Raw genomic sequence first — 18,074 nt, forward strand, 5'->3', positions numbered from 1 at the left:
AACGAATTGACCGTTCAACTGATTCTTCGACCGTTCAGGGGGGTTGGACGGTGAGTTGTCCCCGGGAAGAGCGGTCGTAGGTCCTTGTGTGACATTGAGTTTTAGTCGGCTTAGCTTCGTCACGCACCGGCTACCGCCCCCAAAGCGTGGGTGTCCGCCGATTTCTGCGTGATAGAAAAAAAAGAAGCTTAACTCTGATACATTTACGAATTTAAAGAAATATATTATGCTATTTGAAATTTCTAATGACTTTATAATGGTAACGAGCGGTAGCCTTGTGTAGTCGAATATATTGTAATACAATAATCTTGACTTAAATCAGAAATGTTAAAGTTTCCCCGATCCTGTGTTATTAGGTGAATAATAAATGACTACTTTGTTGTATGCTACTTATTGCTTTAATTATATATTCAAGAAACGAACGGCTTGTAGTTAGTAACATCCTGCGTAACGTACATATTATATTTTATTTAAATTTAGTGATTTAAGCAGCGTTAGGCTAAAACATGTTTAATACTTCATAAGAACCACTAGCGTGGTATCAGCTTTTTACTAAGGTTCGTGTAAGTGAACGTTTTCTTTGCTCTATGTGGATAGACGAGTTCAAGATCCACCCGATGTTAAGTGTTTAAGTCTACTGGTGATAGGACCTCTGGTGATAGGACAGTCCGCGCGGGTGGGTGCCACCACCCCGCCTATTTTTGCCGTGAAGTAGTAATGCGTTTCGGTTTGAAGGGTAGGGCAGCCGTTATAACTATACTTGAGACCTTAGAACTTATATCTCAAGGTGGGTGGCGCATTTACGTTTTGGATGTCTATGGGCTCCAGTAACCACTTAACACCAGGTGGGCCGTGAGCTCGTCCACCCATCTAAGCAATAAAAAAAAAGTGATTCGACTTTGTAGCTCGCCTTGAGATATGAGTCTGCCCCACCCTTCAAAACTGAAGGCATGATTGCTTTGTATCTGAAAGCGAAGGCTAACTGTGTGATTGGCTCACAAAACTCTTTATCATATTACATAATTCTATTTCTTTATCGTGAAAGCCTATAAGATTAGAACCATCGTCACATCGGCTTATACGAGTATACCGGGCGTCTTAACCTTCAGGTCAAAGACGCTTCACACTAGTCTGCTAAACTAGAAGCTATTGAAATTTAGTAAAAGGTATTTTTTGGCCTTTGTAAATCTGTTATACGTTTTGTGAACTAAAGTTATAAGAATGACTACAAGTAGTATAGTTTTTTTTTATTTTTTTTGGTCAGGAGGAAATCGCCGGACTTCCGCCCTTTTCTGGGGATACTGGGCGCGGTATGTCAGAGTCGAACTGACTAAAACCTCCTGTCGCTCAACAACCAACGTCCAAACCTCGCATGAGACAGAACTCATGACAAGGCAAAGGGGGGAAAGTGAAGCGTTTAGTGCGGACCCATCACCCTCCCCCTCGGGACGCCGGACTGGCGGTCGTCGGCGCCACGACCACCAGTCCTCTCGGTCGGCAGACTGTCCGAAGCCCGCCTACATGGCGCCGGTTAGAGTGGGTTACCCTACGGAATACCCCGCTGGGCCAGAACCAGCGTGGGTCGAGGATAGCCGGCCTTCCATCACCCGGATGCTCTTGCGTAAAACGCGTGCAGAGCAGCTTGCACGACGTCTTCTTAGGCCCCCCTCGCCGGTCCCCAGACCAACATGTGAGGGGGACTCGAAACACTTAAAGGGCCAGGGCTTGGGCGATATCCGCCTCCCTGGCCCCCGCTCGACGGCGGCGGGATTGTGCGTCTCTCACGCGCCCCGCCGCCTCCTTCTGCGAGATGGTGCACTCGCAGAAGTCGAGCATCGCCTTCCACGACTCGTCGTCGCCGAGCATCGATGCCACAACACTCGGCAACGACAAGTCGGTTCCTATTTTTGCGACGAGGACACGGCGCCACCCCTCCCATGCGGGGCAGGCGACGAGCGTATGCTCTGCCGTGTCCAAGTCGCAACCACAATGGTGGCACTCTGCCGTCGGCTCGGCTGTGATCCGGTCCAGGAACTCACCGAAACAACCATGCCCAGTGAGCACCTGCGTGAGCCGGAAAGTGAGGCGTCCTCTGTCACGATTCACCCAATCCACAAGGACCGGGCGAATCGCCTCGACGGTCCTACGATCAACCGTAGGATCAGCCAGCCGTCTGGACCATGACTCCAGCAAGTAGTATAGTTAAGGATTTTTTTTGTTGAATATTGGTTTATTTGAAACGTTCATGTAAACAATATTTACGGGTTGTTTAATACTTGTTTTAGAATTAGTAAATTCATTTTTAGTTCCATTGTTGTGATATCAACACCATTAATTATAATTCGAAATATTCCCATTTCAAAGTTCCACTATTGTTATTGGTCTTCATTTATCAATCGTGTTTGTTTTGACCTTACTTACTATCGAGTATTTAGATTGGGAAATTCGTAGGTCCGGATCATCTTATATATACCTAGTCAGGTCATAAATTCTGTCACATGTTTAATGTAAAATAATTGAAACAAGTTTATTCATTATGTAACCATTCATATACCAAAATGAACTTAACAAAACATAGATTCTTATGACACTAAAGTTTATTCAAAATGACCTCCGTGATTTTGAATACAGTTCTTCAATCTGCGCGGTCAGTCTTCTATCGCAGCACGAACGAGGTCCATGTCAATATCGGCGGCTGCCTTAATCGAGGATGTCTTGAGTGACTCCAAATTGGGATGAGGCTTTGAGCACGCCTTTTCCTCCAATTGTTGCCATATCTTGTAATCTAACGGATTCAAATCTGGACTGGAGGAGGGCCACTCTTCGTGCCGGATGAAGTCGATTTCACGCGCCGCCAGCCAGTCTTGTGTGCTCTTCGCTCTATGAGCTGGCGCCGAATCTTGTTAGAATACCTAGTGTCTGTTATTGAGCATGGTATGAGAAACAGGTTCCACAAGGTTCGTCAGGACTGTATTTTGATACACAACTGCATTCGTTTTTACACCTTTCTCACAAAAATGTACCTCTGCTAAGCCCCAATAAGAAACTCCCAACCATACCATGAGCGAGGATGGAAAATGACCTCGTTAGACACGCGGAATACGGTTGCTCGCTTCTTCACTACTGTGTGCGTACACCTTATCATTATGTTTGTTGTAGCTCTCTTCTACGGTAAATTTTTTTTCATCCGAAAAAGAATTTCCCGATATTTTTTTCCCGCGTACCGCTTCAACAAAGCGCGGCATCTCTTCGGTCTCAGGTCCATTAGACGAGCATTCAAACGATGTCCTGTTTTTCTTCGATATGCCCGAAGCCCTAAGTCTTTATTTAACACCCTTTTCACCGTGGTTCTGCTTAACCCCATCTGAAGGGCCAACAGTTTCTGCTTACGTTTGGGATTTCTTTGAATTCGCGCCTTCACAGCTTTTATCACTGCTGGAGTCCTAACAGACCGAGGGCGACCACTTCTTGACCTGTCATCTACACTAGAGTCTTCATTGTATTGTTTGATGGTACGATAAACGATTCTTTTGGTTATATTCAAATTTTTCAGTATGTTAAAAATTTGAATTGGCGCGTAACCGCAACGATGCAACGCAATAACTGCAACACGGTCTTCTTTAAGCGTCCACTCCATATTTAAAAAATGGGTAAAATTCTAAAAGTAAACATTTTTATTTTCATGAACAATTCGAAATTCGAATTCAATAAACTTTTTTGTGGCCAGCATTCTAAAAGAAAAGTTTTTACTGTGTGACAATTCTTATGACCTGACTAGTTACTAATCTAACAAGAGTAAAATGTTTTAACAAAGGGATATAGATACGCCATTGCTATCTTTTATGGAGACGCAAAATGTTGGTACAACTCTAACTTTACCATTAGATAGATATAATAGTTGTTTAAATATTGAAATAAGTATGCTAACTACGAATTTCGATACATTTACTGTAATAATAACATTATTGACGTGACTCTTTATGCTTAGTATTCAATATTTTTCTTTTTATCTCATCACATTAGGCAAATCTGAATCTAAGTCGAACGCCTTAATCAGCCTTGAAACCTATAGGTACTTGTACCCCGATTTTATTGGCAGGGAGCTCCAAGTACAATCTTCCCTTTCTTGTCATGTTTTATTCTGTTGTTGTATCAGCGTAGCTATTATCTACCGCTTCGGTTTTTAAGCGTTTCAAACTCTTTTTCAACGCTGTTTCAAGAAAGACATGTCATACAGCTCGAGAAACACCAGAGGCTGGAGTTTAATTCAAAACCGAATGCATGGTACGTGATACAAAGTGGTACGGATTTCGCTGTCTTATCTACATATTTCTGTTCTACAATTTGTGGGTTTTAGTAACCACAAGCCAACCAAAATCAAATGCGTACTGCCTCACAAGTCTACGATAGTATTTTTTTAAACCAGTCTCTATGTTTTTCGTGATGAGTCCAGAATCGAGATCAATATTGGATTCTCGGTTGCTGGTTCTCAATACTCGTGACGTCATTCGTCGTTAGCAGCTACACCACTGCAACAAATACTTGTGGTGTTGATCTTGTCATCATCGATCTCTTTGAGTCACAATAAAAAATCTATGACGTGCTCGGAAAATCTCTGGCTCTAAATAAAAAATAAAATTCACGTTTTAAGCTATAGTTTAATTATGAGTAAGTAATCCACAATTCGATTGGATCGATTTATTTTAATTCCCGCTTCTTTAAATACACACATTTGTGATTTTCTACTTATAAAGCATAGATGTTAATTTGCGTGTAGATAGAAAAAGCTGATTCGGATTACGGCGTTCAGATCGATAGGATGACCGAAATAACCAGATTGCAAATGCGGAACCAATGTTGCCAAGAGGAAGCCAATCTCGTGGAATTGTCGTCTTCAAATAAATTAACCCTTGTCTCACTAGGAGCCATTAAAGCTACATTTGTATCACTCACAGGCAGGAAACTACCAATCTGTCTCAGTCAGCGCCAATTGGTGCAAACAACTGCTTATTTTGATTCAAAACGGAACGTTATGTTTCATTGATAAGACACATAATTGTAAACTAGTTTATCATATAATTTATTACTTAATATAATAATGTCTTTTACTCAACAATGTGATACAAAAAATATGGCTTAAATTGCTCGCTTTATTGGTATAGAGTCAGCGACCTCAATAATGCTGGACATAAAGAGTCTTGGTGTAAATGTTTTTTTGACGTATGTTCTTTTTTTGGCACCCATAAGACGGGAGAAAATATTAGTTTATGTCTGTAGAATGTGGTCCGTTTTTTTGCTGTATTTTTCTTGATAAATAAGAATCATAAGCAAAACGTATACAGTGTATTCGCGAAATAGTTGTAATGTACTTTCCAATTTCCTAATGCTAACAAAAATCATTGTCAATTTTTGTTTCACTTAAAGGAATCGCTATTGCTCTCACACAGTGGATAATGACATACAAAGGGTGTTCAATAAATAGTGATAATGGGATACATTCTCATTCAAAAAAATTCTGTGTGGTGTCGTGGGACACCGGATAGAAACGAAGCTACTTATTATAAAAATATTAATTTAAAGTTCTATTCGAGGTATAAAAAAAATAAAACTGGAGGTTTCGCAACAACCCACGGTCATTTGGTAACGTGCGAACTTATTTTGGTACACTTCATTCACGGTTGTTTGCGTAAGAGTTAACTAGTATTGCGCAAAGGAGCGCTCTGAGATCGTGGTTAATGAATGATAAAAAAATATGTATAATTTTTTTTCGGTATTACAAAGTTAAGTCGTACCCTGTGTGCATTAGTAATAAAAATCTTACATTACGGACGTTTTTTCCTGGTTAGGGTACCCCTCCGCATCGTCCCAAAAGGAACTTCGTTCCAAAAACACGGGCTGACATAGTTCAGATTAGATATACAAATAATAGAAAACCAATAAATTAATTCTCTTTTGTTTTTTAAAATTGGAAGTCAACTGTTTGCTTCGTGCCGGAATCTGTTCTTAAAAATCGATAAAATGGAAGTTCGCGTAGTAATAAAACACCTCTGCTTGAATTTTTTTACTACGGACCTGGTAAATCAAGATTTGAGAGTAACATTAGGGGCTCGTGCTCCTTCATATTCTACGGTTGCGCATTGGTGTGCTAAGTTCAACCGAGGAAGAAATTCTGATAACGACGACTCCCGCATGGGACGCTCTATAATAGTGCCTGATAGTGACTGGAAAATGAAATGATTAAAAAAGTTGAAATATTCTGTTGGCAGATCTTACTCTTTGTTTTACAGCAGAAGAAACGAAGCTTTCTATAGGAAGTGCGAAGGGTATAAAAAAGTTGTCACCGCACTGGGTGCCTAGAATGCTTTCGCTGACGCGCAGATACAAACGAAACTGAGAATTCCACAAAGCACTTTTGGTTTTGTAACAACAAAATAATGACCTGTTTTTAGCTCGATTTATAATTATGGGCGAAATATAGCTTCAGTAGCCTGACCTGAAAACGACAAAGCAGGTTCTGACTTGGAAGAGACCGGCATCTCCAACTCCGAAGAAATTTAAGGCGATTTCATCCGCCGGTAAGATAATGACTGTTTTTACGGGGACAGCCAAGTGATGGAAATGACTGTGATCATAGAGCCACTATTATGGGGACTTTATATGCAGGACAAATAACAAAGTTGTATGAGGAAATACGCAAGCAACGGCGTGGCAAGCGCACTAAAGTCGTTTTGTTTCACCAAGATGCCCCGGGGCACAAATCCAAAGATGCGATGGCTGTCACTCACGAAGCTGATTTCTATTTCCGCGGTTAAAGGAACATCTTAGGGATACAACATCATACATGATGACGCAGTAACTGCTGTGCTGTGGTACACGATTTATTGAAGGGTTCAGGAAGAAGGATTTTTAAAAAGGTAGTTTTAGTTTTTAAAAAAAAAGATATACAAAGTATATAAAGCTGAAAGGTGACTACGTCCAAAAATATCACACCATTTAATAAAAGATAATTGCGTCACACTTATTAGGTGTCACTTTTTATTGAAAACCCCTAGTATGTATGCTCAGAGGATCGGTTATTGCCAAGTGGGTCGTGAACTCGGACAAGGACACAGTAAAACTCTAACATTGACTGACATAAAATGCGCGGACTAATCCGGTGGATTTAAAAGCAGGATTTTTCCCGTTCTTTGAAAGTAAAAAATGATTTTTGAAAGTTTTTTTCCGCAAGGTGCTTAAAAGATATAAACGCTTCATTTGTCGTACACAAAGCAAAGTTTTGTGCCTAATTAAACCCTCGTACAAACAATATACCGAGACGTTGACTTTATTTAACTTTATAGTAGTTTTAAGAAAAAAAGCTAATTCGTACGAATTTTGTCACTTATTATTCATTCAGATTTTAATTAAGTCCATGTAGTTAGGTTTGAATACTCGAGCTCTTTGTCAAATACAATATGGAAACATATTTAAAAAGACGCGTATGAGCAGTGTGACGATATTAATTTAGATAAAATTTATTTATAATTCATATTTAATTAAAGTTACTTTTGATGGTACGATGTTAAAATATTATATAGGTATATAATATTTATTAACTTATAAACTGACTCAATCAAGTTTTAATTTGTAATATTAATGAGCTATACTGAGGTGTAGTTCGGATTTTGCATCATGTTTCACACGGCTTATCACTACATAGTATAAAACAAAGTCGCTTTCTCTGTCCCTATATCTGTCTGTCCTTATATATGCTTAAATTTTTAAAACTACGCAACGGTTTTTGATGCGGTTTTTTTTAATAGATAGAGTGATTAAAGAGCAAAGTTTATATGTATAATAACGTCCATTAAATAGTGAAGAAATCAATAATAAATTAAGTTTCCGAAGCGAAGCGAGGGCGGGTCGCTAGTTAACAATAATTCGCTAAGTTGAGATTCCAATGTAGAGCAAAACCTATGTTTGAAACTTCTTGTACAATAAATACTGGGCGTTATATTCTCTGCTGTCAAGAATTAGTCCATTTTCATCAATCTTTCCTTTGTCCTCCAGACTAAACGAAGAAATAGTTGGTTGATTAATGAAAACAAAAAAAGGGTTTCTTTTCATAATGCTCATTGTTTTGTTTCCATGAAGTGGCTTGGATGTAATTCTTTGTTGAAATCAGATTATCACTTACTAATCTGGTAAAATAAATATTTAATCTATGATGTAATTCATTTATGTGAAATATTATTTTAGAATGAAATCTGCATCGTGTATAGTCTGATTCTATCTACATATTTGCAATCGGCTACCTGGCTTTCGGTAAAGTTGCTAAGGAAAGACGGACCTATTATAAATTTACTTTCAAAGCGTTGTTTCTATGAGTAGTGGGAAGTTCACGGGCTTCCGCATCGTGTCACGCACTGATCAGTTTGATATCACGTTGCTGCACCATATTTTCACGGTCATGGTCAATCGGGACGACGAGAGATCCGACTTACAGGCTAGAGTAGTCGAGGTCTGAAGGCGGAAGCGGTATTTACGTTGTGATGTCTACGAGAGTAGACAATACTTTATGTGAAGAAAAGTCATAGATGGAGCAGCTCATCTTTGTCTTTAACAAGTAATACAAATTGTGCAATCAACTCGGTATCTGCCGCTACTTAGTGGTTAAGATTGCCACTTTTTCCGTTGAAACCCTGATCGCTAGAGCGAGCGTCTTAATATTATTATTTTTCTTTTTTCAAACATTTGTCAGTTATTTTCTTTACCTCTAACTCAATTCCGCTCTTTAATTCTCTGGCTAAAATTGAATAGTATGCGTAATGCGTTCCAGGAAGCAGTAGAAGAAATGATGAAAATACGCATCTTCGGTATGTTAATTCGATGGGCTAAAAGTTTATTGATTACTACTATAAAACATCATTATCAGTGTTTTAATTTTAACAAATTGCAAAACGGAAGGCTCTGCATGGCTCTGCTTTAGCCCAATTTTCTTTTGTATTTGTTGCTTTTTTTAATGCTCAGATCACGGCCCAACTGCCGTTATGTGGTTACCGACGCCCATAGACATCTACAATGTAAATGCCGCCACCCACCTTGAGAAATGAGGAGTAAGGTCTCACTTTTAATAGTACAACGGCTGCCCCACCCGTCGAACCGAAACGCATTACTGCTTCACGGCAGAAATAGGCAGGGTGGTGATACCTACCCGTGCGGACTCACAAGACGTCCTACCACTAGTAATGTTTTACTACATTTCGGTCGGCCAATCGCAGGGAGCATCTACAGATACGATGCTTGTTCTCTACCAATATAATCCCCTTAATTCTCTATAATCCATCCATAATTTAAACTACGATTTAAAAAGAAAACAGACTTGACATATTTATGTGAAAATCTTTACTTAATACAATAATGTAGGTTGTTTTTTTAAATTTTAAGCTAAATAAGTCACTACAAATTTATTATTATTATAATTAAGTACCTTCATAGTTTAGTATCAATAAATTTAAGAGTAGTTTTCGGGTATGATAAGCTCTTTTGTATTCATATTAATACGCGAACGTACATTAAAATAAATTGTTTCAATTTTATGATTCCCTCCAAATGGAATAACTGTTGTTTTTGAAACTCCCGTAAATTAGAATGTTTACGAAGTTTCATAGCCTCAAAATGTAGGCAATTTATCATCATTATTTGGAGTCGTATTTATGCTAACGATAAGCTTTGTAACTACAAATTATAGGTATAGGGAGAATGTTCGTATGAATATTAATTTTGAAGACCTTCATGCGTCAAATATCAATGTTTATTTTAGTACGTGATTTTGGTCCCGCGTTATAGATCCCTTTTCTGTAATGTAACCGAATATAACTAGAACTATATTGAAAGGCTTCGGGCACACACGTTTTGATACAAAGCCATTGATTTCTCGGCAAAGTGTCCCTGTGATTGATTGATGGAGAGTCCAGTCCACGAGTTTGTGGGCTTCCGCTACTATATGACAAATGGCTATACGTCAGTTTAGCTACATAAAGAATAGAAATTCGACAAAATAACGAGAATATAAGAAAAAAAAGAAATAGACAGGAAAATATGGAAATAAAGTCCACGTTACGAATGTTTGATGTTTCACAATAATTTTGTATACTCAGTTATTATTATGAAATTCAATTTCCTGATGAATGTGAATTTTGATTGTTTGTAAATTACGTTTTATTATCATAAAAGCGGTAAGGTAAAATAAATCAAATGTTTCATCTGCAAAGGTTCATGCAATGCAAATAAAATCATGCACTTATCAATTCACATTTCGTGAATTTTGGTATTTTACGATCTGTTATGATGTACCTTTACAATTGGTATCATTTATTAAATTGTTGCATCATTTTACTATTACTGGTATTAGTTGTTTTATATACTCACTAGATGTATCCCGCGGCTTCGCTCGCATAGTTAAGGAAAGTGTCCAGTAGGAATTAGATGCGTTTTTGGGATAAAAGGTAGCCTATGTAACTCTCCTGACTCACTATTACTTTAAAAAATTCATGACAATCCGTTGCCTCGTTTCTTCATGAAAGAAGGACAAACAAACACACTTTCACATTTATAATATTAATACTTAAGTATGGATAGAGTTTACGTGGTCCAAACGCCAAAATAAAATTATTTGCGACTTAATTTACAAGTTCAAGTATACTTCATATAAAGTCCGAAATAATAATATCATGTCACTAAAAAAACCTAAGTTTAATCGGTACGTGACCCAGCCCCCTCAGAGCTTCGGGCTCCACCCGCTTTATGCAGGGAGGAACCCAGACGTGGGTCCTGGTGGGACGGTGGGTCGCCCGTAATAGTAAGCCACGTGATGGTAGACCGCGTTCCCCCGACCGCTCCGGGGGAAGGTGCAGTGCGGCGCCATCAAGGCGGGCTCCCAGCCCGTCAACCGAGGGAACCGGTGGTCGTGTCGCCGGCGGCTGCCGGTCCGGCGTCTGGGGGACGGCGGGATGAATGCAATATGCTCGGCGCCGACCCTGTCCTGCTGTCTCAATAATCCCGACTGAGCTCCAGTCCGGTCCGGGGTTGGACGCCGGCTGTGAGTGGCAGGAGTTTTTAGTGAGGTTCAACTCCCACATAAAAAAATTTATTGCTTAGATAGGTGGACGAGCTCACAGTCCACCTGGTGTTAAGTGGTTACTGGAGCCCATAGACATCTACAACGTAATTGAGATATAAGTTCTAAGGCCTCAAGTATAGTTACAACGGCTGCCCCACCCTTCAAACCAAAACGCATTACTGCTTCACGGCAGAAATAGGCATTGTGGCGGTACCCACCCGCGCGGACTCACAAGGGGTCCTACCACTAGTAATTACGCAAATTATAATTTTGCGGGTTTCATTTTTATTACACGATGTTATTCCTTCACCGTGGAAGTCAATCGTCAACATTTGTTTGACAAGTTTGTAAATCATCAAACGTAACCATTGTGGCACTAAACAACGTAAATCAGTCTGCAGCTTGTAATTTGTATGTAAATATGTGTGATATGTATCCTAGACCTGAAAGGGCTTAACAGAAGATCAAGAAATTTTGAGATCGTCCACTCTGTGTAAGAAATCGTAAAAGGATTACACTCAAATTGATGATCCACGCGGATCACATTTATTATTTTTAGAGAGAATGTACGAAAATGTCAAGTAAAATGAACTTTCGCTCGAGATATTTGTTTGAGCTCCTTTACATAGAACTGCCACATTTTCATTCTCCGGACTCCTTTGAGCTGGAACCAAGGATTTCTTTTATATTACAGTTTTCTTTGTTATATACACTTACCTCTCTACTTTGTCAAATTAAGTGCTTGCTATATTAAGCTGTTATATTATGGAACGTCACTTTGTTTTTTCTATTATTAAAAAAATTGCTTCACGTTTAATGAGTAAATATGTATTAAATGGTAATTGTAAAGTTAAATTAATAAAGATTACATTATTATGAAGATTTGAGAAGTGTCAGTGTGCAAAAATTATTGAATCATGGGACAATGTTATTCTATATGGAATGATGCGACTGATGTTGGCGTTACAATACAACAAGCAGGTAAAATCTTTTTTAAGCACGTTCCCAATACACGTTAACGGACCAATTGTATGACCGATATCGATCGATATTGACACGATGAATGTATAAAACGTATTAAAAACGCTAGTTAGCGGCTTGGCTCAGCCCCTAGTATTGCTGATGTCCATGAGCGACGGTAACCACCTACCATCTGTTAGGGTCGTAGGCTAGTCTACAAGGGCAATAAAAAATCCCCAAAAAATGTATCGCATAAATACTGGCGGCAGGGCGCCTTGTGAGTAAGCAAGTGTAGGTTAATAGTGGTCTATGAGCCCCCTGACCACTTACCACTAGCGCGAGGAGCTTATACACCCGTCTAGTGCAATAAAGGAAGTTTTTTTTTTAATTCAATGGTACCTACCACGTGATTTTTTAAACTAAGGTTAACGTGAGGTTTTTTTGGATGATCAAGCATTGAATAGCATTGAATTATTTACCTCTTTTCTTTCATAATTCTTTCCCGCCGATATTGAATAATACCTTTGCGTTTGAACAGTTCATTTGTATGATTTCGGTGTACAATGAAGACTACTCTTTATTTTCCTTAAACCATCTATTATCTTAAATAGAAGTTACGACCGAAATAATATAATACTGAATTGTTTTAGTACAAAATAAATCTAAAAACGTATTTGAGGAGAATTCGAAGAACAAAGGTAACAATAAGTACCTACACAACCAATCTTATATCTTGAATCTCGGAAACGGCTACAACGATTTTCATAAAATTTTGTATACAGGTGATTTCGGGAGCGACAAATCGATTTAGCTACGATTTATTTTCAAAAAATCTTGTTTTATTCCTGTTTTCAATAATCAACTTTATCGATAACTAGCGACCCGCCCTCGCTTCGCTTCGGAAACATTAAAACACACATGAAACCAAAAAAAATAAAAATAAAAAAAATAATAAAAAAAGTAGCCTATGTTCATCAGGGACAATGTCGGCTTCTAATGGAAAAAGAATTTTTCAAATCGGTCCAGTAGTTTCGGAGCCTATTCGAAACAAACAAACAAACAAATCTTTCCTCTTTATAATATTAGTATAGATCAGCTTTATGACTCTTCCCGACATCTGTTGGCGAATAATAATACTATTTTTCTTAATTAACAGCAACTAACTGCTTTAAAGACACAATAATACACTAAACTTACCTCAGCAGATGGCGTTGTTAAGTGTTTGATTTAAGGTTAGACCAAGAAAATGAATTGTTTATTTATATTATTTGTGTCTTTTTAACTCACTTGTTCACTTAAAAATGTCTAAACGATCTTGGGATATTTCATTATTTTATCAATATGTAATTCGTATTTAAATACAATTTCTAAAAAACACAATTTATGAAGAAAGAAAAAAAACCGAGTAAAGCTCGGTCATCATCTAGTACTATACTAACTATATAGATTACATTTGGTTCAGTTTATAGTAATCATAGCAACCGGATTTGACATCGTCTGGTTTTCATTAAAAAAATCGTAGTTTCGAGGTCCAACACTGTTTTATAATATTACATTAAAAGTTAATAATTGTTCTCAGGAGTACGAGGTCTCCATAATTTGGAAATCAACGTGCCAAATGCAGTGCTACTCGGTGAGACCGTAACTCTAGAATGTAGCTGGCAGCTTGAAGACGAAGAGGCTCTATACAGCGTCAAATGGTATCGCGGAAGAGAAGAATTCTATAGATATATACCAAAAGAATTACCGCACACCAGAGTATTTCCTCTACCAGGAATAGAAGTTGATGTAAGTCAATATTTCAAGATGTTTTATTGGCATTAGTAGTGAGGTTACTTTACGGCTCATTTGATGCTCACGAATTTAACACCACAACGGAATGCCGCTGCACATCTTGAGACTCGTAATCTAAATCTCTTTCAAACCCAAACGTATTGTTTACCGCAGAAATCGCCGTATAGTGGTACACTCCGGTGCGCGCTTAATTAACACATACAAGAAATACAATATATTTTACACAAACTTAAAAATAAACACACTAAATAATAATATATAAAAATAATTAATTTGTTCCAAATTACCTCCTAAACATTCATTGTAACGAAATCATTTCCACTTGACTTAGCTACGGTATTTACTGGGAAGAAAATTAGATCTTTTGAAAATGTAAATGGGACTGTCGCTCTCTGAAAATTGAAAAGATGAATTCGGCGACATCTTTTTTCATTTCATGTTTGATTTTTTTTTTTGTAAATAAATTCTTTGGTCCAAAATTAATTTGTTATAGGTAATTAATGTTTGAATAAAAGAAATCCTTTATCTACTTTAGGCATGTTTGCGCCAACGTGCTGTGTAATTGTGGACGTTAGACGGCTTCGGAGGATTACCTGATGCTTACAAAGTGTATTTATGTCGATTTAGATATCAAGATCAGGAGCGCGGCGCGTGGTCCTACAGCAGGCGACACCGGCAATGGCGGGTCGATTCCGTTGTGAAGTGTCAGCCGACGCGCCAACATTCCACACGGAAATACGCTCGGCGCCCCTAGACGTCGTCGGTAAGATATCAAACAAGAACCGACGTATCCATATAAAAATAAAAATAAAATTAAAAAAAATATATTAAGCCACACGTTAACCGTGTTTCGAGGACCAGACTTAACAAAACGAATACTGTCGCTTACTTTGAGATAAATTATGGTTGTCCTACACTTCAACGTTTCAAGCCAGAGCGAACGGTTTTGGTAATAAGCAGTTTAGAGGCACGATTGCCGTCCAATAATACGGCATATCAGTAGTCGTTGGGGGAAAACGTAAAGAATGCATACTACGATTAAGCATAGTATATTCAGTACCTTTAAACGAGCAATTCTTGTATATTAATATATATACCTATATAATCTGAATCTCAGAAACGGCTACGAGGGCGGCACTGAAAATTTCGGGAATTAACGAAGTGACACAACATTACTATTTAAAAATGTATTTATTGCTTTTCGAAGTATTCTCCGCGAAATTTGACACATTTTTCCATACAATGGAACCAATCATTGAAGCAACCATTCCATTCGGAAGTTGGGGTCTCCAAAATGGCCGTTTTGTAGGCGTCCACAGCTTCTTCAGGTGATGAAAATCTCTGTCCACGCAATTTATTCTTTATTTTAGGGAAAGTATAGAAATCATTAGGGCTTAGGTCGGAGCTGTACGGCGGATGGTCTAATAATTCTATGTTTTCTTGCTCTAAAAACTCTTTTGTTCTGTGCGCGGTGTGAGAACTCGCATTGTCGTGATGGAGGATGATGCGGCGGTTGCAGTTCTCTTTACCGAGTTCAGAAACGACCTGTGGCAAACAAATGCTAGCATACCATTCTGCATTAACCGTTCTTTGTCCCTCAAGAGGAATAGTCGCAACAAGGCCGGTTTTGGAGACAAACGTGGCCACCATTTTTTTTGCAACACTCCGTGAACGAACAATTTTTGTTGGCTTTAACTCATTTTCGAACACCCAAACTCGTGACTGGTTTTTTGTTTCGGGTTCGTACGCGTATATTCAGGATTCGTCACCTGATACAATGTTGTACACAGCATTTGAGGATCCTGCGTGGAATCTTTAGAGAGTTCTGACGCACCAAGTAACGCGAGCCGCTCTTTGCTCTTCACAGAGCGAATGCGGTATCCATCGGGAAAACAACTTTTTTACATCTAATTGTTCATGCAAGATTATTTGTATTTGACACATGTCGATCTTCCTCAATCAGCTTACGCACAGCATCAACGTTTTCTTGGGTGACTGCAGTTTTTGGACGACCTTGACGGGGATCATCACTGAGCTTGACACGTCCACGTTGAAACTCAGCAAACCAGCGATAAATTGTGGTTTTGGATGGGGCTTCATCACCAAATGCAGAAATCATCCGGCCAACACACTGTTTTTGTGTTAAACCACTTCGAAAGTCATAATAAATCATCGCTCTTGAATTTTCTCGAGTCAATTCCATTTTCTCAACGACTAAACAAGTTTGACAAAACCTCGTGACAAGACCGAGAATCTTTTTTAAAATAAATAAATGGTATTCGATTTTTAAAACCAAGGAGTTTTCAATTAACACGTTCGCTGCATTACGAGATCTATCAGATCTCTTGCAGGACTTTTGCGTTGTGCGTTGAATATAATCGTGTTGTTTCACTCCTTGCGGGAAGATCTAACGTGTAAAGTTCTTTAAGTATGAGTAGGACAAATATACATATTTGCTTCCTACTTAAAGCTGAATTCAAGGACATTAAAAAAGAAATTAGAGATGGATTAGGTCCCTAACGCACAGTACTGTAATTATATTCATTCCTTGCGTTATGAGATATGTCAGTACTCGTGGAATCGTACGCCTCGTAGACGCAAGAGAGGGAGGGTGGGTGGCGCGGGCGCTGCGTGACTCGTTTTAGTGTTGTCCTAGCATCGACGTGGGAGCTTGCGCGCATGTTTTGGAAATAACACTCGCGTATATATACCTACGTGTTGATTATTTTTGATAAACAATGAGTTCTTTTAAAAGAAAAAAATGTAAAAAATTCTATTTATTTTGGTGAGATTTCTAACAAAAAATCAAAGCCGGATTGTACTGCTGCATCGTCCAGTAAAATAAAAATTTTGGAAAATGTTCAAATTTTCCCCCCGTTGGCTAATAATGACAGTGATTCTGATTATGAAATATTTGACGTACCTCAAAAGAAAACGATGAACTTATCTACGTTGGAGAGCACGCAGCTAAATAATAAAAATATATATATCAGCCCATGTACTGGAAAAAGATTTAGTGTGCTTCAGAATACGATATCCAGTCCAAAAAATAGTAACAATAATACCACATTGTTGATGACGAATACTACACCGACTATAACTACTGATCCTATGACACCTGATCGTAAATTTTGTGGTACTGTTTCTCGTAACCGTAGTGGTTTATCTACTCCTAACTTGTGCACTCAAATGCTAACGGAAACATCCAACACAAATGCTAAAGCTTCTCCTGCCTCATTGAGTGCTTTATGTACATCAAGCAGGTGCCCGTCTTTGAATAATATTTCATGTTCGTACTTATTACCTTTAGAATTTAATGAGAGCAGCATGCAAAAATTGATTAAAACAACTATAAACGAAAGAAGAACCACAAGTAATATAAACAATAGTCCATTTTCTTTTGAGTATACTTTTGAGGATGATGCGCTCACTTATGACGAAAAAACAGAAAGAAAAACGTCTAAATGCAACTTGAACAATAATTCACAAAAAAATTTAGAAGAGAGAAACATTGAAAAGCAACAAGAAAATAATATAATAGGACAAGAAAAAGACCAGAATGAGCAAAATGGCAATCTAGAAATACAGAATAAAAAAGAGGAAGAACTAGAACATGACGTAGAAAACGAAGAAATACAAGAAGACGATCCGGAGACGCAGACTGATGAGGCAACCAATACTGAAATAGAAGAAATCGTTTCAAATGAACGTGATGATGATACAGGTGAAAATCTCTCATCCGATATAATATCTGAAGATGAAGATAATATATCTGAAAATATATCAGAAAGTGAGGGTGGAGAGCTTGAGGGTGATAAAGATTGGATTGACATTCCCGACAATGACGTATTGAGCTTCAATGAGAGTATACTTGATAGCGTGACAAATATACCTATTCGTAATAAATTGCCCGTCGATATTGCATTTTATTTAGGAATTCCCCGAAGGAAGATGTACTGATCATATTTTCCAACGTGGCGACAAAAAAAAGACGTTGCGTGGGTTGTTACGAAAAATTACGACGCACATTAAACAGCACTGACACTTCTAAAAAAATTAAACGAATTGTTACCATATGCGCGCAATGCAAGCAATCAATGTGCTTACATGTATTAATAAAAAACACTTTGCATAATTAATAAAACTATTTCAATCGACAACTGAGATATTATTTTATTCCCATCACTACTTACTACACATATTGAACTATCTTCGGTTG

General features: G+C 38.2%; 1 protein-coding gene across 1 annotated transcript in view; it reads left to right on the plus strand.

Annotated features, from left to right (window-relative positions):
• Positions 1-18,074, plus strand: part of LOC114244765 (uncharacterized) — a 45,237-nt gene that overhangs the window by 14,496 nt on the left and 12,667 nt on the right. The window contains exons 3-4 of the mRNA XM_089736666.1: positions 13,641-13,849; positions 14,483-14,618. Of these exons, the coding sequence (XP_089592792.1) occupies positions 13,641-13,849; positions 14,483-14,618 (345 nt within the window). The remainder of the gene's footprint in view (positions 1-13,640; positions 13,850-14,482; positions 14,619-18,074) is intronic.

The sequence above is a fragment of the Bombyx mandarina genome, chromosome 22 (assembly GCF_030267445.1).
Source record: "Bombyx mandarina strain Sakado chromosome 22, ASM3026744v2".
NCBI classification, from domain to species: Eukaryota; Metazoa; Arthropoda; class Insecta; order Lepidoptera; family Bombycidae; genus Bombyx; species Bombyx mandarina.